Here is a 23026-nt window from a genome sequence, read left to right on the forward strand (position 1 = left end):
GTGGCATGTCATCCGCCACTACTACTTGCATCCTCCGGTTCCCTCCATCTGAGTTGTGGCAATGGCACATACTCATATTCGGTTACAGTCACCAGTGGGGTGCCACATGGAGTCAGTCAGTATTGGGTTATTCTTATTTCAGTTAATGACTCGGTACAGGGTTTACATAGAAGAATCTCAATATTTACAGATGCTACTAAGCTCTGTAAATTAGTCAACACGAAGGAGGATGGGGTAACAGTACAAAGATATTTAAGGAATCTGGAAGCTTGGGCAGAGAAATGATAGATGAGTTATAACGTAGATAAATATAAAGTTATACAGCTGGTTCATACAATAATGTATTAAAGGGTGCCTGAGGTTTCATGAAAAGTTATAAAAAGTGCAGGGTCTTGCCGAGCAGTCTGTTCTCTGACTGCATAAGCCTTCACACATGATGTCCCATCAATTTTCTGCTGTTAATATCCCCATTATGGCAATAGCACATTCTGATGTCTGTAACAATTCCCAAGTGCATTGGGACAAAAACAATAATATACAATGGAAGCTGGAGAGGAACTCTGTGATGGTTCTGTTGTAGTTAATTTGGGTTTGAGGGGTCTATGAAATCCTTTGGTTGCTTGTGCGCCTCTTTTTGGGCATATTAAGAAGCAACCAGTCTTTATATCCCGTTAATGTGGCACTTGGTGCCTTGGAGCCCTCAAGTACATGCATATGTTTGGCGTCATCGTTAGGCCATGCCCCCTATTCTGTGCAATGCTAACACTGCTAGGCTTGTACATAAGAGACTACCAGTGCACTAGTAAACCAGCTGGCAGCAGCCTCCTCCTTCACCCCCCCCCCCCCCCATTCTTCTCCATAGAGGTCTGTGTGAGGCTGAATACAGAGGAGAATGTTAAAGGGGCTCTATCAGCAAAATCATGCTGATAGAGCCCCACATATGCGTGCATAGCCTTTAAAAAGGCTATTCAGGCACTGTAAAAGTTAAATCAAACTACCCCCCCCGTTTTAAAATAATAACTTAAAAAAGAATGTTCTCTACTTACGGAACGTGCACCCTGGGCGGGCATTCAGGGTGCACCGTCTTCTTCTTCCCCGCCTCTTCTTCCTCTGACGCCTTCGGGTCCCGTCCTCCTCCGGCGCTTGCTCGCGGACACTGATAAAAAAAAAATAACCCGGGCGCATGCGCAGTAGCACGCGGCTTCTACTACGGCTACTGCGCATGCGCCCGGGCTTTTTTTTTTTATCAGTGTCCGCGAGCAAGCGCCGGAGGAGGACGGGACCCGAAGACGTCAGAGGAAGAAGAGGCGGGGAAGAAGATGAAGACACACCCAGAATGCCCGCCCAGGGTGCACGTTCCGTAAGTAGAGCACATTCTTTTTTAAGTTATTATTTTAAAACGGGGGGTAGTTTAATTTAACATTTACGGTGCCTGAATAGCCTTTTTAAAGGCTATGCACGCATATGTGGGGCTCTATCTGCAGGATTTTGCTGATAGAGCCCCTTTAAGCAAACAAGCAGTCAGATTGAAAGAAAGTAGCAGGACAACAGATTAATAAATGAAGAAGGAAACAGATCTCCTTAATATATTACAAAGTTTCTTATATTCAAATACACTATAAATTTATGAAAAGCTGTTTATAACTGGGGGTACATTTTAATATTAAAGAGGACCTTTCAACAGCTTCAGCAAGTCCAGATCTATTAAATGCTACTCTACGGATTCTGACACAGTTGGACTTTTTTCTCTAGCCCATACCTTTCCAGAGCAATCAATGCTGTTAGTTGCTGTGCCTGGTATGCTATTTAGGCTCTTTACTGTCGGTAGGATGGTGTCAGTCAGGAGTAGCCAAAGGATGTGATTCTAAGCTCTGATGCTGGCTGCTCTGGATCACAACCCCTGTCTGACACTGCCCTTCTGACATTACAGAGTCTAAATAGCACATAAATACAGACCCTAAATAGCCTTACAGCCCCAAAACTGACTGGCTTGTTTCTTGACAAAGGTGGGAGCTAGAGAAATCAGTGGAGCAGCACGTATTAACACATACATGTGGTGAAAAGTCCTCTATAAAAATTTCATAGCAAGTAAATTGAATTAAGTTCCACTTTTTACAATAAAAATCATAACAAATGATAGAAAGATAATATTAATCATAATGTGATTGTTTACCAATAGATATATTCACCTACCAAACCCAACAGAAACAAGTATATTGAAACTAGAGGAATAATTCAAAAATGGTGTTTGTGTCTGGACAGTAATTTAGAAAGTCATATTGAAATATTCTTTCTACAGATGTCAGTAGGGCAGACGGCGGGTTCTAAAATTGAATCAATTCATGGTACTCGATATCGAGTTGGTCCTGCATCACACGTACTATGTAAGTATACCAGGCTTGCACTTATATGTAAGTTCATGATTTTGCCCATTAGGTTTATAGGGGGACATTTATGAAGTCCGTTGCTTTCATATTTCTAGTTTGTGAGACATTATCTGGATGTCTATGTGTCTGTACTGAAATTTATGCCAGCACATATGCCAGATTTCATTACCATACTACATACAAAGCGCAGATTATTTAGTTGTGGAACGATGGAACGATGTTAATAGTATATGACAAGTTTATATAATTGACTTAAATGAGAGTCTGTCAGCAGTAAATTGGTTATAAATCTAATCACAGCAGCTGATAGAGTATACAGTCTCCAAATATGGCCAAAGTTAATTAAAATTTTCTTGATATAAAAATGAGGGGGAAAGTGCTTGGAGGGCTTGTCTTAGCTTGCATGGAATCCCAACTCTAGATTCCAGAGCAAAGCACTTTCCCCCTCATTTGCAGAGGAATAAAACTGTGATTTATATGAAAATGGGTCTCCAAAAATGAAAACATATTTGGAAACTGTAGAAACACCTCTGACTTTCTCTGAATCAACCTGGTAGGTTTATAGGTTGAACTTGATGTACTGTAGAAACAGCTCTACATGGTACTGTGAACCAATTTACTGCCATAGATTCCTCTCTAAGTCTTTTTGCATATACAAAAAAACAGGAAAAAACTTTTTGAAAAGTAATCTTTGGATGCTGATCTTGGTGAGATACATATTTATCAAATTTAAAGGGTTAAATAAAAAAAAAACAAAAAACAGAGTAAGACCTTATTCACATGTCTGCTGTTTACATATTTGTAAGGAGATGAAAACTAATCTCCTCGATTAAGATATCCTAGGTGGGGGACCATAAATGGCCAGACATAGTTTTCTCATCTAAGACAAATGAGCAACCTCTGAGAAAAGGTGTTTGTTCAATGTTGAGTTTAATTGTAACTTTTTGCCAGAGATGACATTTGAGTTACACTGGGGAAAAGGCACACCATATAAGAGTGGTCCTTGATCCTCTTCAATGCAGTTGATGTAGTGAGTCCATTTGGTTGATCCAATTCATTCTGGTAATCAGAAACTGAGAAGCCAGAGGTCGAAGACCCAGTCTGTAAGTGTCATAGATATGAGGACAAGAGTAATGCCCACCAGGATGAACATTAGGTGAAGCCATACAGTCTGTCCATATAATGCACATCACATGACACCAAAGAATGAGCAAGGAGCCAACATCCACTGCTATTAGCACAACTATCTCACCGAAGCAGCAGGCACAGATTAGGAGGAAGGAATTATTCTTCAGAAGAGAGTTTCCAAATCATAGAAGCCCTCCACTAGAAGAAGGGATGGAGATGGACTAAAGGAGGGATCTAAGCAGCACTAATTTGGCCCTATATGCCGGATTAGCCAGTGAGTGTGCAACACCAAGCCCATCAAGAAGTCTAAGTCTTGAGAAGGACAGGAGCAGGACTTTTGATTAAGACAAGAGAAGAGAGACTCCTCTTGCTGATATCCTGGTGTGAATAATAAGCAACCTTCATCAGACCCATGTTATCCTAAGTGTGGGAGGGGGAGTAGAAGGTGAAGTAAAAACCACACATCAGAATAGTTACTCACTCTCCGGGAACCTTTAGAAGCAGTATTTAACTGGAGACCCTATTAGTGGACCCTAGTTTCCATTGGGTAAGGTAGCCCATGGATAGAAGTGAGGTAGCAGCTAGGGTAACATGGGTTTGATGAAGGATGCTTATTATTGTACCATTATTGAGTTGAGCAGGCTGTTGTTGGTATGACAGCAGAGTATCCTGGGGAAGATGTAAGGTGAAGGAGGCTAAGCTCCTTAATTAAGAAATCCTGAGAGGGGAAGACGAAGTTGTCGTACATAGTGTCCACACTCATGTCAGTTTAGCATCCCAAGAGATACGGTTTGTTCAATTTGCTATATGTAAGAATGAAAAAAAAGCCTATGTTTCCATTGATATCTTTACAAACTCACGGTCCATGAATACAAACAGACATGTGAATGATTTCATTGAAACCAATAAGTCCATGTTCCATCAGAAAAAAATACAGTGCATTTGAAAAATAGGTGAATAAGCCCTAATTCCTGACAGGACTCCTATGACAGACAGTGAGAGTCCTGCTTACACTATTCTTATTGTTTTAAACAGATAGCAATGCTGGTAATTCGATGGACTGGGCTACAGATCAAGGAATTTCTATTTCATACACCTTTGAGCTAAGAGATAATGGAACTTATGGATTTGTTCTTCCTGAAGACCAAATTCAGCCGACATGTGAAGAGGCTACCGCTGGGGTATTATCCATTGTTGACTATCTAAATGAAAAACATTTTAACAGCGCTTCAAGTATTTTCTCCGGCACTTTGTGGATTAATCTCAGCTTTTCAATTGTCATTGGCACATATTGTTCCTTATATTGATGTTAATGATCAGAACTTGCAGGCTGTTAATAGATAAGAACTAGAGGTATCAACGTATCTCATATCCAATTTGGTTAATTATTCCAGTTTGTTTTGAAACCAATTCAACACAATATCATGACATGCTAACAGGAGTCTTGAAAGGCTACAATTTAAGCAATTCCATCTTCTGCACCTACATATCCCCACAACTACACAACTACATATCCCCAAATGAGAGAACTCTATAATCCCCTGATGAATGTGCAGCTGAAATGTGCATCAGGAGTGGTGTTAAGCCCGGTTCACAGAAGTCCCTCTCTCACTCCATGGGCGTGCACCTTGTCATATATGAAGCGCACCCTACTCCAGATCCGGGGCTATGAAGACTGACGTGAGTAATGCCAGTCTTTATAAATCTGCCTCAAAGAGTTCTTTTACCCAACTGCAGTGCGGCCACTGTGTTTGCGCCATTGTTGCACGCTATGTTGCCTATTTGCACTTTGGGTGGAAACATCCAGTGGGGAGGTTGCTGCTCAATACAAATTAGCAACTCCTCCATTGTGTGACTTTTCTCACCCAAGCTATTCAGTTGTAAGACTACATGGCAATACTTCAGTTTACACCTATGAAAGGAGGGAGAAAATAGAATGGAAGGAACACTTCAGGCCCCTTCACATGGCGTAAGCACTCGGCTCATTCCGAGCCGTACACGCGAGCGCTTCTAAACACTTCCTATTCACTTCAATGGGAGCGCTCGTAAGGGCCCCTTCACACGGCGTATACCAGGGGCGTAACTACCGTGGTAGCAGCAGTAGCAGCTGCCACAGGGCCCGGGCCATTAGGGGGCCCGGTGACAGCCGCTACCGCTGCGGTTTTTTTTTTTGGTTTTTTTTTAAAAGTCCGTTACGGGCCCTATTCACTTGCCGATCCTGGCTGGGCCGGGATCGGCAAGTGACACCGCGGGGCCCACAGAGGCTATCATTATACTCGGGGGTCTTTGCAGACCCCCGAGTATAATGATCGGCGCACCGGGAGGGGTAAGGTAACATAAAAAACAGTGTTACTTACCTCTCCACGATCCTGCCAGGCCTCCGTCATTCGTGTCTGACGTCTCTGACGTCACATGACCCAGGCCAGCTTCCCGGGTCATGTGACGTCTGACGTCATTAAAGCTGGACAAGAGCGGACAGGACAGCCGACAGGAACAGGTAAGCAACTGTCTCTGTTCTTTTAATGGTTTTAATCCCCCGGGTCTCCAATTATTATACTCTGGGGTCTTTTCAGACCCCAGAGTATAATAAATGTTTATAGGTGTCCACAGTGGGACACTATGGGGGATAATACTGTGTGTGCAGGGGCACTATAGGGGTTAATACTGTGTGTGCATTGGACACTATAGGGGTTAATAATACTGTGTGTGCAGGGGACACTATAGGGGTTAATACTGTGTGCATTGGACACTATAGGGGTTAATACTGTGTGTGCATTGGACACTATAGGGGTTAATACTGTGTGTGCATTGGACACTATAGGGGTTAATACTGTGTGTGCATTGGACACTATAGGGGTTAATACTGTGTGTGCATTGGACACTATAGGGGTTAATACTGTGTGTGCATTGGACACTATAGGGGTTAATACTGTGTGTGCAGGGGACACTATAGGGGTTAATACTGTGTGTGCAGGGGACACTATAGGGGTTAATACTGTGTGTGCATTGGACACTATAGGGGTTAATACTGTGTGTGCATTGGACACTATAGGGGTTAATACTGTGTGTGCATTGGACACTATAGGGGTTAATACTGTGTGTGCATTGGACACTATAGGGGTTAATACTGTGTGTGCAGGGGACACTATAGGGGTTAATACTGTGTGTGCAGGGGACACTATAGGGGTTAATACTGTGTGTGCAGGGGACACTATAGGGGTTAATACTGTGTGTGCAGGGGACACTATTGGGGATAATACTGTGTACAGGGCTTACTAAGGGACATAATAGAGTGCGGAGGAGGGGGTCAGTCGAGGTCTTCGGCATCGGTTTGGGGAGGGGGGGCCCCATGTCAAAAGTTCGCCACGGGGCCCCGCCATTCCTAGTTACGCCACTGGCGTATACGCTCACTGCTTTGGAGCGTGTAAACGTTCCGTAGCAGCGGCGTCTAAAAGCAGATCGCATTGTTTTCTATGGGAGCCGGCATACGCGCGCTCGCCATAGAAATGAATTGGCTGCTTTTTCCATTCATTTCTATGGGGAGCGCGCGTCTGCCGGCTCCCATAGAAAACAATGGGAAGTGCTTTAGACGCCGCTGCTACGGAACGTTTACACGCTCCAAAGCAGTGAGCATATACGCCGTGTGAAGGGGCCCTTAAAGCCATGAAGAGGCCCTTCCATTGCCATGTTATCAACACAAGTCTATGGGGATATTGAGCAACACATTTTAAACATGGTTTTTCAGTGTCAAAATGTGTTTGCACAATGGTAGTAATGCATGTGATGCAAATGGCCTCTAAGGAATAAAGAGGCAGTAACTGTATTCAATTAATGAGAATTGTACGAATCAGAATCATCTGTCCTAAATGCAAAGGCATCCAAACTAAAAAATAAAGACAGAATCCAAATCAATAAACAAATAAACTCATAATTAGAGTTGAGCGAGTACTGTTCGGATCAGCCAATCCGAACAGCACGCACGCATTGAAATGAATGGAAGCACCTGGTGCTTCCGGTTTGATGGCAGCCGGCCGCTTAACCTGCCGCGTGTCGGCTGTGTGCATTGATTTCAATGCGTGCGTGCTGTTCGGGTCGGCTGATCCGAACAGTACTCGCTCAACTCTACTCATAATAAGAAAAATGAATATGTTTGTATACAGGTAGTCCCCTGTATATGTTTTCCTTAAATGATCTTTTAATGTCTATGTACAATTTCTGTAATGTTTGATCATGTCAATAAACAGAATATCTAGAGATATATTATTGTTGTGTATCTTATATGTATGTGGCGAGAAATCTGGGTAATTGCAGGATTGTAAATTATCATAGACAGGATGAATCCAATATGAATATAAGTAACCACTATGTCTTTGCTTGTTTACCTGGAAGTAGGCTTGAAGCCAAGGTCATCATGGAGATATGCTCTTGAAGCAGCTGCAGAAGTCAAATTTCTACCTATTCCCCCTAGAAGTTAACAAGGTTCCAGGCTGCTTCTTCTTGTGCTTACTGCCTCTAAATGCCTGTCGCCCTTTTCTGGAAGCGTCCTGTACCACCTGCACAAGCAGTCCTCTACTCTAGGATACAGGACCTTCCTACAATGGAGTACTTAACTGCTGTTTCATAGCACTAAGCATAAGGCTGTATTCACACAGAGTAACGCCAGGCGTTTTTTGTGTGTTTTTTGCACATAGCGCCGCGTTTACGCCGCGTAGCGCCGCGTTAACGCCGCGTATACGCCGCGTTAACGCCGGGCAACGCCAACGCTAAATAGCGCGGCGTTAACGCGGCGTATACGCGGCGTTAACGCGGCGCTACGCGGCGTAAACGCGGCGCTATGTGCAAAAAACACACAAAAAACGCCTGGCGTTACTCTGTGTGAATACAGCCTAAGTCTGAGGACACTTGGTCCCTGTGGGACACATACCACACCCAGGCCAGACTTTGACCTATTCACTTTTGTGTTACTAGACACTGTGACCCTGTTTTTACCTCAGTGCCGAGACAGACTGCTTAGTTTAGTTTAGTTTCATCAACTGCATTTTCTACCACATATTTATTTTTCATTTTTTTGCATTTTGTGTATGTTTGTCTTTATTTTTCTTTATTTTTTAAGTTTTTTAATTAAGTTGGTAAAAAAAAGTATTTCCTACATTGAATGAACCTCAATATATTGGTTCAGGTCATTCAAATGATTAAAGATTCACAGTGGGTACGGAAAATGTTCAGACCCCTTAAAATTTTTCACTCTTTGTTTCATTGCGGCCATTTTCTAAAATCAAAAAAGTTCGCTTTATTTCTCATTAATGTACACTCAGCACCCCATCTTAAAAGAGAAAAAAAACAAAACAAAAATGTAGATATTCTTGCAAATTTATTAAAAAAGAAAAACTGAAATATCACATGGTCATAAGTAGAGATGAGCGAACAGTAAAATATTCGATATTCGTTATTCGTTTCGAATAGCCACTCAATATTCAACTATTCGAACGAATATCGAACCCCATTATAGTCTAAGGGTAAAAATGCTTCGTTTCAGGGGAACCCACAATTCAACTCAGGAGGGTCACCAAGTCCACTATGACACCTCAGGAAATGATGCCAACACCTCTGCAATGCAACTGGGACAGCAGGGAAGCATGTCTGGGGGTATCTAACATGCCCAAGTCACGGTTTTACCCCAACATCACAGCCTAACAACTACACACGTTCTACACTCAAAAAAACCTCTATCAAAGTGGGAAAATACCTGGAAAGCTTCTTTCTTCCCCAGGATGGGCAGAAACCCAAATTTGACGCTAAAGAAACATTAACAAGCACCCTTTAAATCACGTTGCCCATGACGAGCACAGATGGAATAGGTAATGGGAAATCCAACAGTACCCACCCTTAACTGTCATTGTGTATGTGTGTGTGTGTGTGTGTGTGATGTGGCCCTTAAGCTGAGCTATCAGCAGGGATTGAGGCCCTTGAGGTGACTTCAGCCTTTTACCAGCAGAGTTTTAGGCCCTTTAAGTTAGTTCAGCCTTGCACCAGCATAGTTTTTTGCCCTTTGGGTGAGGAGAGTCTTGCACCAGCAGAGTGTTAGACCCTTTAAAATTGTTAGCCCCTAGAACGGTGGTTCCAGAACCATCACTCTCAATGTGTTGGATTGATGCAGTGTATTGGACTGAGGACCCAGACATTGACCTTGATTGTGATTGTGAAATTGATAACATTTTGGCATCAAGTCCTGGGGGTAACTTTTATTTAGAGGACCGCAAAGGTGGAGAATTGGCTGCAACCACTACTACCAATAATGGTCCTCTAGTATCGGACGCTACATTACCTCTACAGGGTTCTGATCAGGTGTTAATAGTCCAAACAACATGCTCCAGTACTTCACATGTAGATCAGAAACGACTTTCCATTCCAACACCAGATTTAACCAAGCTTCATCATCATCATCATCATCATCATCATCCTGCTGAGATGGAGCCACTAAAGGAAACCTTGCCTTCCAAGGCATGTTTTGGAGCTGTCACTGAGCCAAATCTAAACAGAGTCCTTTGGAACTGAACAAAATTCACCAGCAGTGTTTTTGGCCCTTAGGGTGAGTTGAGCCTTGCACCAGCACGTGTTCCGTAACATCAAGCGGGCCCTAAGTTCTGCGCTGAGTTGCACAAAGTTCCACTTGACCACCGACGCGTGGACAAGTGCTTGCGGCCAGAGACGCTGTGATGTTGTTATAAGTATGTTCTGTATGTTCTGTTCTGCTTACTTATTCTGCTTTGTCTGCCTAGCAACAGTGAGGTAGTAATGGAGGAGGAGCTGAGCTTAGGGGGAGGAGTGGTTAGACAGGGAGCCATGATGGAGCATGGAATAAAGTGTTCTGATCTACAAGAGTAACCATCTCATAGTGGACTTATTCCAGAAGACCTGCATCCTCACTACAACACTACAATTGGCGACGAGGATTAAGAATAATCAGCTAAAGGTATTTCACTGCTACAGAAAACTGTGTACAAGACTGCAATCCTAGCACCAGCCATGGCCTGCTTACCCTCCTTTGCTGTATTTGATGTGCACCAGCCCCAAGCAAACTTGGCAGCATGCTGGAATAAATGGCTGAAACGCTTTGAGATATTCCTGCAAGCAATGAACATTACTGATAATGCAAGAAAGAAAGCCATGTTATTGCACTATGCAGGGGAGCAAGTCTATGATATCTTCACAACTCTGCCCAATACAGGGGAGGACAGTGACTATGATCTAAGCAAAGCAGCACTAACTAAGCATTTCTCTCCATACATAAATGCAGCTTTTGAAATTTTCAAGTTTAGACAGTCAAAACAGTCAGCAACAGAAACCATTGATGAATATCATGTCCGCTTAAGACAACTTGCAGCTTACTGTGAATTTTCTGATATAGACAAGGAAATTCTGATGCAAATCATACAAGGATGTGTGTCCTCTAAGTTAAGGAGACAAGCACTCAGAGATCCCACCATGACTTTAGCAAAGCTACTGGACATTGCACGTATTCATGATGCAGCAGAGAATCAAGCTAAACTTATAGAGAACACAGACTGTATACCAGAGCAGCCATCTTCTGTAGCAAAGCTCACTCAGAAGCCACATGTGCCTTACACACAGGCTGCAACCTGCTACAACTGTGGAGGTCCTTATCCTCATCAGAAACCATGCCCAGCAAAGGGAGTAACTTGTCATAACTGTGGGAAACAAAATCACTTTGCAAAAGTCTGCAGATCAAAATCACAATCTTCTCTCTCTGCTAAACAAGCCTTGCCACAGAAAGTTCAGGCAGTGCAGTCAGTGTCCCCTGCGGATGAGCCCAGCAGCACCTGCTTATTCTCAGTGACTGAGGGGTCTCGCAATGTGCATGCAATGTCTAATCCCAAACAAGTCATCTTAATACATGGCAATCCGGTGGAGACACTGGTAGATACAGGGGCGTCTGTCAATGTTATTAGTCATGCCACTTATAGCCAGCTAAAGAACAAACCTGCTTTGCAATGTACTAACCTGAAGATATATCCTTATGGTTCAGCTACTGCATTACCCCTATGTGGCAAATTTCAGGCATTACTAACGGCTGAAGGGAAATCCATCACGGACACTTTCTATGTAGTGGAGTGTTCTGCAGACACTCTTCTCAGCTGCAATAGTGCGGTATCTCTGGGCCTAGTGAAACTGGCAAACAGCGTAACACACTCTTCTGTCCAAACTATTATGCAGAAATATCCTCAACTCTTTCAAGGCATAGGAAAGCTGAAAGACTTTCAAGTGAAATTACACATTGACCAGTCAGTCCAGCCGTCAGTTCAACCTCACAGGCGCATCCCATTCCATGTCCGCAAGCTAGTGGAGAAAGAGCTACAAGACCTTGAGACAGATGATGTTATTGAACGTGTCGAGGGCCCAACTCCCTGGGTCTCACCAATTGTTGTTGCGCCTAAACCTAAGCAGCCTGGTAAAATCAGGTTATGTGTGGATATGCGACATGCCAATCGAGCCATTCAAAGAGAAAGGCACATTACACCTACCATTGATGATATTCTCACAGATCTAAATGGTGCAAAAGTATTCTCAAAAATTGATCTAAAATCTGGTTATCATCAGCTTGAATTGCATCCAGACTCCAGATATATCACAACTTTTAGCACTCATGTCGGTCTAAGAAGGTTCAAGAGGCTGAACTTTGGCATTTCATCGGCTGCAGAAATCTTTCAGAATGTTATCAGGCAGGTTCTTTCAGGAATACCTGGAGTCCTCAATGTTAGTGATGACATCCTTATCTTTGGCACAACCCAAGAGGAACATGACAATCACCTAGAACAAGTCTTTCAGAGACTGCAAACCTGCAATTTAACTGTTAATCCATCAAAATGCGAGTTCAACAAGACGTCATTGAATTTTTTTGGCTACATTTTTTCTGAAAATGGTGTTTCTGCAGACCCTGAGAAAGTAGCAGCCATAACCTCTGCTAGCCAGCCACAAAATGTCTCAGATGTTCGAAGTTTTCTTGGTCTGGTCACATACTGTGGACGATTCATACCTGATCTGGCTACTGTTTCTGAACCCCTACGACAACTCACTAAAAAGGATACTCCTTGGTCATGGACAGTTGAACATCAATCAGCTTTTGATACACTTAAGTCCAGTCTTTCTAGTGACGCGGTCATGGCCTATTTTGACCCACTAAAGTCTACTGAGCTCATTGTGGATGCCAGTCCTGTAGGCCTTGGTGCAATTTTAACTCAGGTGTCCAAAACTGGCAGTATCTCCACAGTCTCCTATGCGAGCAAGGCTTTAACAGAAACGGAACAGCGCTATTCTCAAACTGAGAGGGAAGCTCTCGCAGTTGTATGGGGATGCCTTCATTTTCATCTTTACCTCTTTGGTCGTCCATTCACAGTGGTCAGTGATCATAAACCACTCATTCCAATCTTCAATAAACATTCATCAAAGCCACCCCCACGACTTGAACGCTGGCTACTACGCCTGCAGAACTATCGCTTTCACTTGAGATATGAGGCAGGAGCTGGGAACCCTGCAGACTATTTTTCAAGACACCCTTCACCACAGTCTACCAAAGATGACTTGCCTGCCACTGTCTTAGCTGAGGAGCATGTAAATTTCATTGTTACTCACTCTGTGCCAAGAGCAATGACCCTCGAAGAAATTAAACATGCGGTGGATTCTGATCCCCAACTTCAGTTGGTAATTGACACTGTTCGGTCTAAGAACTGGAACTCTTTTCTAGCTGAGACTCGTATTCAACCGCAGGGCCAAACAGCATATTTGCAGGCCTTCTTTAATGCAAGACACTCTCTTTCTGTATCTGACTCAAACATACTACTACGTGACAACCGCCTGGTCATTCCTCAGAAACTTCAGAGTAGAGTGATCGATCTGGCCCATGAGGCTCATCAAGGTATAGTTAAAACAAAGCAATTACTTAGGGAGAAAGTATGGTTTCCTGGACTAGATAAACAAGTGGAAGCACTTATTGCCACATGTATACCTTGCCAAACAACTACGGTGGACCATAGCCGAGCACCAGTACAAATGACACCTCTGCCAGACAATCCATGGACTGCTGTGAGTGTTGATTTCTGCACTTTGCCAGATCATTCCTATTTACTGGTTGTCATAGATGATTTTTCTAGGTTTCCAGTCATTGAACCCGTTTCCACCACCTCTGCAAGAGCTGTCATACCAAAACTGGACAAAATCTTCTCTGCATATGGCATACCTGCAACGGTGAAGACTGACAATGGGCCACCTTTCAATAGTGCAGATTTTCAGTCTTTTGCAACTTATCTTGGTTTTAACCACAGGAAAATAACTCCTTACTGGCCTCAAGCCAATGGTGAAGTGGAGCGCTTCATGCAATCAATCAACAAAACTCTTCGGATTGCTACCATGGAACACAAGGATTTGCAGCAAGAATTGTACAGATTCCTTAGACAGTACAGAGCCACCCCGCACTCTACTACAGGAACTCCGCCAGCGACTGCGCTTTTCGGCAGGCCTTTGCGCATTAAGCTTCCAAACATCCCAGTAGTTCACGTCCAGACTCCATTGGTCCTCAATGATTCCCTTGCCAAAGGCAGGATGAAAAGATATGCAGATAAGAGAAGTTGTCGCTTCAAACAGCTGGATGTGGGAGACTGGGTCCTTGTTAAAAGGCTGAGACCCAGTGACAAGTTATCATCCCCTTATCATCCAGAACCCTTTCAAGTCACACATGTCAAAGGTACCATGGTTACTGCTCAACGCCAGGGTCATCAAGTGACACGAAATGTCTCCCATTTTAAAAAGCTTTGTGACTACAACCCAGGAGCAAGTGCAGAGGAGACAGATGATGAGGAAATTTCACCAGGTACAACTGGTTCAGCAACACCAACAAGAGACACCTCCGAAAATTCACAGACTGTTTCTGATAACGAGATGTCTCAACGCTACCCGACAAGGATAAGTCGAAGGCCACCAACGCACCTCAGGGACTATGTTCTGCAGTAAAATTTTCTTTTCAGTTCGGACCTTTTATTTATTGTTCATTTATAATGTTTGCATTTTATTTATTTTTTTATAAGAAGGGGAGAGATGTGATGTTGTTATAAGTATGTTCTGTATGTTCTGTTCTGCTTACTTATTCTGCTTTGTCTGCCTAGCAACAGTGAGGTAGTAATGGAGGAGGAGCTGAGCTTAGGGGGAGGAGTTGTTAGACAGGGAGCCATGATGGAGCATGGAATAAAGTGTTCTGATCTACAAGAGTAACCATCTCATAGTGGACTTATTCCAGAAGACCTGCATCCTCACTACAACACTACAGACGCTACATCTCAATCACGGCACACTGGCTAAATGTAGTTGAGGCTGGGACTGAGTTGCAAATTGTGGCGGCCTGCCTTGTCTCCCCGCCCAATATTCATGGCAGGAGTGCTGAAACACCAGCCTCCTTTTCCTCCGCCGTTAAATCGACCCCAGTTATGAGCAGGAAACGCTGTAACACTGGCGTGGGGAGATGTCAGTAGGCCGTGCTGAAGCACATCAGCTTGGGGGACAGACAGCACACTGCCTCCGAGGTGAGGGATGCCATCCTGGCTGAGATGGCAATATGGTTGTCCCCGCTGCACCTGGGCCCAGGCATGGTTGCATCTGTGATAATGGCCGAAACCTGGTAGCAGATCTGGAGCTTGCCAGACTCAAACACAGTCCACACATGGCCCACGTTTTCAACTTATTGGTGCAAAGGTTCTTTGAAACCTACACCATTGTGCCTGATATACTGGTCAAAGTGCGGCCATTTCATAAGTAAAAAATAGCCTCTGCTAGGCTGAAAACATTCAGAGCACACTCCTGTCATTTTCGTACCATTGGCTGTCAGAGGAAGACGAGGGGGATGAAGTGGCATTTCATGTCCCTGTCCCACACGAGGCTTGAGGGTGAAGTTCAGTGCATCCCATTGCTTCAGCACGGATGATGTAAAGGGGAGTGTAAAATGGAGGAAATGGAGAGTGACCCTTACAGTTGGGGGCAGCAAAGTCATGCCAAGTAACACACTGGCACACATGGCTGACTTCATGTTGGTTTGCTTTTCAAGAGACAAAGGCATAGTTCACATCATGGAGAGCAAACAATACTGGATTGAACAAAAAAATTGGATTGAGCTTATATAGCGTGACTGAATTGCTGTGTATCATACTTAGCTTTTGGGGGGTAGACCCTTAAAAATTGGATTGAGCTGATATAGCCTGATTGATTTGCTGTGTATACCACTTAGTTTTGGGGGGTACAGCATTAAAAACAGGTTTGACCATACATGGACTGAATGAATGGCTGTCTCCCACTTAGCTTTGGGGGGAACAGCATTAAAAAACTGGATTGAGCTTTTATAGCGTGACTGAATTGCTGTGTTTCACACATAGCTTTTGGGGGGTAGACCCTTATAAATTGTATTGAGCGTACATAGCCGGACTGAATTACTGTGTCTCCCACCTAGATTTTGGGGGTACACACCGTGGATATCTGGATTGAGCGTACATAGCCCAACTGATTTTCTAAGTCTCCCACCTAGGTTTTGGGAATATACATGGACATGGATAAAGGACACTTCAAACTTCACCACCAGGCTGACCCAGTGCAGGAACACAGTGGCAGCCATTGAGGAGTTCCTTTGCACTTGAAGAAGGGCGAGTTGTGCCCTAAACGCATTGTGCTGAACTTTAATAAAGTGGTTGTCTTGCAATCTGGTGAAGCGCGGTTCTTTATCCCGGTCCATGTGTATATCATCTACACCATTGGTGAATAGGATCCAGCTGCTTAGTCACATTTAGGGTGGAACCCCCTGAAATTGGTTTCCAGGCGCATACGGTAGTTGTGAATTTTTCACAACTCTGCCAGGTGAGAGTATATCAAGCTATTGTTACTATTCCCTCATCCATACAATACTTCACCATATACAGATCGGTGCTGTCTTGTTTTTCATTGTTTTCACCTAGGTTTTGAGGGTACACACCGTGAAAAATTGGATTGAGCGTATATAGCCTGACTAATTTCTGTGTCTCCCACCTAGGTTTTGGGGGTACACACCGTGGATATCTGGATTGAGCATACATAGCCGGACCTAATTGCTTTGTATCCCTGTTTTGGGGGGACACCGCCTGCAAAGCTGGGTTGAGCTTATAGAACTGGACTGAATTGCTCTGTATCCCTGTTAGGTGTTGGGGGGGGGGGGGGGGAACACTGCCTGCAAAGCTGGGTTGTACTGGTCTGTATTGTATATATATATATATATATATATATATATATATATATATATATATAGGTTGGGTGCATAGAGAAGTGAAGAGTCAAAGATGTCTGTGTGGCAAACTTTACAGAGTCAAGTCAAAGTGGTCACGGCAGTCCAAAAGGAAGAGACGGGAAATGTGGGACGACGTCTCCTGTAAGTATTACTGCACAAAATACTACTGCATTGTAGTTATTGTAATTTCCACTAGCACCCTCACCCCCTTCCAATGCCTGAAGCGGATGATCAAAAGATTAACCCCCCCTCCCTGTATTCAGTCTGGGGGGGGGGGGGGGTGTCTTTTGATCATCCATCTCAAGCAACAGAGAGGCTAGGTTCACCACAGTCTCCATGTCACTACTCCAGGGACATACAGTCTTTCCCCTTGTCTTGTAGCTTTGCAACAGTGGCCTCTTGTGGTCAAACAACAAAATGTCAGTTTTAGAAAAAATAGTAAACTTGTTCACAGAAACAGGTAGATGCACGATACAAGGGCTGTTTCCAATAAAGGAATATAACAATCTCAAGGAGGATCAGAAGAAAATGGACAGCATGTGAGTTAAATATGAGTATCACAGTAAAGGGTCTGAATACTTATGGCCATGTGATATTTCAGTTTTCTTTTTTTAATAAATTTGCAAAAATATCTACATTTCTGTTTTCTTCTGTCAAGATGGAGTGCTGAGTGTACATTAATGAGAAATAAAATGAACTTTTTTGATTTTAGCAAATGGCTGCAATGAAACAAATAGTGAAACATTTAAAGGGGTTTTAATACTTTCCATACCCACTGTATATACTCTACTATCATGAGATACTTTGTACAGTATGGCACAGAATGTGATGGACCAGGCCCCAGAAGATGTCTGACTGAGTGGTGACAGTGGTGGAAGCCATTTGTGGCAATATCAGTGACAGTGCAGAATGAAATAGAAAATGATGGACCAGGCTGCAAGAGATGCCTTGCTCAGTCTTGACAATGGTAGTAGTTATGGCAATATTAGTGGTGGTACAGTATGAAACAGAATGTGAGTTGGCAGCACAGTATGTAACTAATCGTAACAAAAAAGACTGTAGGATATGATGTCCAACTGTGTATAGATGGCAGGTTGTATCAACAGTACAGTAAACTAAACATGATACGGGTCAAATCCACATGGAAGATCAACTCATTGGCATAAGTCAGAATATTTATGAATATCCTGATGTATCCTTGCATGATTCATTTTCACAATAGTATTTTTTGTACACTTGTGATGGACAGCATGGTCTGTGTAGGGATATGATACCATCTGTAGTACTGAACACCCTCAACCATTAAGCTTGAGGCCAGACTATACAAGCACCCATGGCAAACTGAGTCATCCCCTGCCACTAGTGGCTCAGAAGTTCATTGGGTGAAAGTAGTATTCTGAAGTATAACAGTCTATATATGACTGTACCTTGTTGTCTAGGCAGTGGATCTCAGCCTGGTTGGTGCTGTGAAGTAAACAATTTCAGGCTCCCCATGTTCCAGATACTGCATTGGCTGCTGCTGGTGTTGCTGTTTTTCCTTCTGCTACATGTAGCCATGGTGCTGGCAGCCATGTGGCTGATACTAGAAGCCTTCTGTCTAAAAGATGTGGCAAGCTGTATATACAGCCTATGCTGATAATATGCCATTTTTTACTTTTTTGGGAGGCAAAACAGATTTTTCCAATTTTGACTTTATAGCAAGCATGATTCATTAGTCATCCCTTTTTTTCTTGCCAATAATACATTTGTCACTATGTAAGCAATGCAGCACGCAGTTTGCCATGCTTGCAAGTTTGTGCATAAACCCAGGAGCTTGTCATGGTTGGTCTTGGCCAGCAGAGTCATTATCATCTTCTGGAAACAAATAAGGGTCAGCCTCATCTCTGGCTGAAATATCCATTCTCTGTCTACTTCCACAAGTCAGTCTTCCTCCTCCACTAGCCCCATGTCCTCTACCAAAACCTAGACCCAGTTCTTCACCCTCTTCCAATTCCTCTTGCATGTAACACTATTTGTATGGATCTCCAACATCTCCAGGGCGATGAAAGTGTCAAGAGGTGGAAGCTGTTCTTCCTCCTTCCCTTGCTGCATCTGTGTGTTCCCTGTAACATTAAAGAGATGACATCACTGATGCTGCAATTATCCCTACTGACAAATTTGGTGGCCTCCTCAAGGGGATTCCAGTGCCAAATTGCAAACGTATTGTCCCATTTAAGCACTAGAGATGAGCAAATAGTGAAATATTCGATATTCGATTCGAATAGATCCTCAATATTCGACTATTCGATCGAATATCGAATTCCATATGCCATAAAGCCCAAGGTACTGCTCTGGTCGAGGATTAAATTAGGCGGAGGCCTCTCCTGGCAGTTCTGACAGATACCCGCCTTGTTTTGTGGCGAAAATGAGCAGCAGCCTGAATTCTCAATCTCCTTGGGATGGAAAGTGAGATCTGCAGAGTCTCTGAGTCCAGAAGGAAACCTAGAAACTTCCTCCAGGTAGATGGTGTCACCTCTGATTTCTCCCAATTGATTAGTCACTGTAACCTCTGCAGGAAGGAGGTGGCTAACAAAAGATGACGTTGGAGGACTGGGAGTGACCGAGATTTTATAAGCCAGTCATCCAGATAGGGAACTATGAAAAGGTCCTGAAGCCTGAGAGCGGCGGCGGATGGAGCTCCCACCTTGGTGAAGGTGTGAGGAGCAGATGAAATGCCGAAGGGTAGAGCGGCAAACTGGTAATGCTCCCTGTGACCGGGGATCTGGACGGCAATCCTGAGGAACCTCCTGTGTGGTTGAACAATGGGTACATGCAAGTAGAGACCCTTTGGTCAAGTGTGACCCTCACCTTTCCTTGCCCAAAGGAGGGACCTTTTCCAAGGCACCCTTCTCAATATACTCCCGATGGAGTTCTCCAAAATTGAGAGAGGGCGAGGGAGAGGGTGAATTGACATGAAGCGGTCTAGAGGAGACAGAGATAATTTGATGGCGTAACCTCTCTCGATGACTTGAATTACCCAGGGGTCCTGAATGGAAGTTTTCCAAGCAGGAAGAAAGTGGGACAGTTGGCCTCCCACAGGGATGTCGGCCACAAGGTTAGGCTTCTTCCTGGGGTCATCTCTATCACGACCATGTCCAAAGTCTCTTGGCGGAATCTTGCGCGCCTACCTGGCTGTGGTTTGGGACGGGAAGAGCCACAACCTCTACCAGAGGGCTCTCGTCTTCCTCTTGCAGCTTGGGGTAACGATTTGCCTTTGGTTTCTTCCATCAAATCGTCCAGGGCGTGCCCAAAGCCCGCAGGCTCGAATGGAAGGGTACACAAGGTGAATTTTGAGGCTGTGTCCACCCTCCAGGGTCTAAGCCAGGGTCTAAGCCTCTGGGCGGCAGTGCCATGCCCTTAGAAGCTACCTTTAACTGTTGACGGGAGGCCATGCCCAGATAATCAGCAGTATTGAACAGGGAGGACATTGATGAGAGAGAATATCATCCCTAGGGACCCCAGAATCGATATCTCGTTCCAGTTGTTGAAGTCTGGAACGATGACTGTCAGCCACAAAGGTGGAGGATATGGCCACCAAAGTTTGCGCAAGCAGGCCAAATAACATTTCCTGGGCGTCCCGTCCACACGTCAGTCCAGCAGGTCTTGTAAATTAGAGCCGTCCTCCAGAGGTACCATTGTACGGCGGAAGAGCTTCGCCACAGCCATATCCACCTTAAGTGGAGGGCCCCATCGATGAAGCTGGGATGAGGAGATTGGATACAGGGTTCTAAATACTCTGGAGGGTAGATGAGCTCTTTCCGGATGTTTCCATTCCGTTTCAATCAACCTGGCTAGGGCTGCGTCCACATGGAAGGCCCTTCACCTCCCAGAAGTGGATGAGGAGGCTTTCCCATCAACATTCTGGTCGCCTGACAGGATGGACTTCAGCAGTTTTCCCCATCTTATCCATGGGGAGTATGGGTCTGCTGGAATTGACAACCTCATCCGAAGAAACAGTTTGGTCGTCCATGGTTAATCGCACCAGGGATGGCAAGGACAAAGAGCGCCTATCAGTGTGCTGTTTCTTGACGATGTGGGAAATGGAATCCCTGATGTCCTTAGAAAAGAGAAATAAAAAAGGGCTGTCCAACGGCTGGACGGTCATAAAAAAGAAAAAACCATGAAGTCTCTTACCCAGACAATAACATCTCAAGTAGAAAAGTTCTCGGGAGGAGCGGCTCTGCAAGAACAACAGTGGGCCCCTACATAGACTGGGCCAAAGGGGAAAGAAAAATATTTATTTTCTCTCTGTTTTGGGGGGGGGGGGGGGTTGTGAGAAAAAACCTACCATCAGGCAGGGGAAATCCGCATCCAGCGCAGGCCTAATGCCTCCTCTTAGAGGAGATTTCTGTTTTCTATGGTCTTCCGGAGGAGGGTTAGTAGAAGACATACTGGGCTACAAGCCACTCACTCTATGGAAGGAACAAACACGTTAGTGTATGACCATAGGAAATAATAGCAAGACCTGCATACTCAAGGAAGAGGCCACCCAGGACTTGAATAATTGAGCTGAATAGCATAAGAAGCTCCAAAGCAATTAAGCAACTGCTACACAAATACAGGCTAGTGCCAGCAAGCCCCACTAGTAACTAGTAAGGCCCAGAGCCTCCAGAGGAGGGATCTCCAATAGGGAAGGGGCCGGAGGGGCGTGGTCACCCGCTGCTAACAGAGCCCCGCACTCCAAAACATAATGAGAACAAAAAGGGGCTCAGAACCTTGAAACCCTGTAAGAAAAGCAGGGATAAAACATAAAGATCTTGCCCCACAAGCAAGGAGCTGCCCGCAAGGTGCGGGGAGCTAACCAACACCACCCAAGCCCCGCCCCTCACCAGACAGACGGCCTAGCAGCAGGCTGGAAGTAGAGCAAGCGACTGGAAGTAGGCCGCAAGATCCTGCCACTAAGGTAAGCGGCAAGTAAGCCAGACAAGGCTGCAAGTGCGGCCAGAAATAGGCTGCAAGTGTGGCCAGAACAAGCCGCAGCGCGGCCAAACCCAGGTCGCAGCGCGGCCAAAACAAGGCCGCACAAACACGGTCTAACCACAAGCGGGCGGAGCCTAACCAGACAGGCCGCACTGCAGCTAACTGATCAGATAGGCAGCCCGCAAACTGAACTTTTTTTTCTCATTTCTGCCTTAGGCAGAAAACAAAGAAGATGAACAAAAGAAAAGGACCAGGACCTCATACACAGGCCGAGGAGAGGTAACAAAAAACCCAAAACCCCGGTCAAGGAGGATACAAAGTCCTCCCCACGTGTCCTACCGTCCGAAGGAAGAAAAAAAAAAACACGTGGGGGGAGGTCTCTGTGCCTAGTCATGCATATTTAAATTAATTGCTGATTAAAATATTCCATCTGTCCTACCAGCACGCAGGGGCAGAAATACCCCACATTGTGCTGCTGTATGACGACAGGGAATGTTTGTGTATTGACAAGCAAATTTGACACAATTATAGCTAATTTGCTTTGTCTAACGGTATATCTGCTCTGACGGGCTGTGCTATCATCTACTTTTAAGCATGATCCTGTTTGAGAATGAGATTGCAGAGCATATCATTTTTGAGATCTTGGATGTCTATTAGAGATGAGCGAACGCCGTTCGATCGAATAGGTATTCGATCGAAGTATTCAATCGAATATCAGGCCATTCGAGGTATTCGATTCCAATTCATATCCCATCCCACCTTCCCATGCGCTTTTTTTGCACCAATAACTGTGCAGGTGAGGTGGGACAGGAACTACGGCAACGGAGGCATTGAGAAAAATTGAAAAAAACAATTGGCTGCCGAAAACATGTGACCTCCCATTTATAAGCATAGTCGGCACCATTTTCGTCACATTTGCGGTGAGAGATAGGAAGAGAAAGAGATCTGCTGAGGGCTAGATAGGTATTAGCTTCTAGTGGGCAGGGAAAAACGGAATAAAAACAACAGCTCTTTTCAGAGCTATATACTGCAGGGAGAGGAGTCGAGCTTTCCACGGGGTGTCCCCCCAAAACAGAGATACAGAGCAAATTGGTCCGGCTATATACGCTCAACCCAGTTTTCCAGGCAGTGTCCCCCCAAACACCTAACAGGGATACAGAGCATTCAGTCCCGCTATATACGCTCAACCCAGCTTTGCAGCAGTGTCCCTCCAAAACAGGGATACAGAGCAAATAGGTCC

The 23026-nt window shown here is 44.5% G+C and overlaps 2 protein-coding genes across 2 annotated transcripts in view; both read left to right on the forward strand.

Annotated features, from left to right (window-relative positions):
* The window catches only part of LOC142216786 (carboxypeptidase O-like), a 46500-nt gene extending 41678 nt beyond the window's left edge, over positions 1-4822 (forward strand). Inside the window, exons 10-11 of the mRNA XM_075284817.1 lie at positions 2300-2384; positions 4551-4822. Of these exons, the coding sequence (XP_075140918.1) occupies positions 2300-2384; positions 4551-4822 (357 nt within the window). The remainder of the gene's footprint in view (positions 1-2299; positions 2385-4550) is intronic.
* Positions 1-23026, forward strand: part of LOC142216492 (gamma-crystallin-1-like) — a 347542-nt gene that overhangs the window by 253086 nt on the left and 71430 nt on the right. The gene's annotated exons all lie outside the window — the stretch shown is intronic.

Source organism: Leptodactylus fuscus, chromosome 8, assembly GCF_031893055.1.
Source record: "Leptodactylus fuscus isolate aLepFus1 chromosome 8, aLepFus1.hap2, whole genome shotgun sequence".
Lineage (NCBI taxonomy): Eukaryota > Metazoa > Chordata > Amphibia > Anura > Leptodactylidae > Leptodactylus > Leptodactylus fuscus.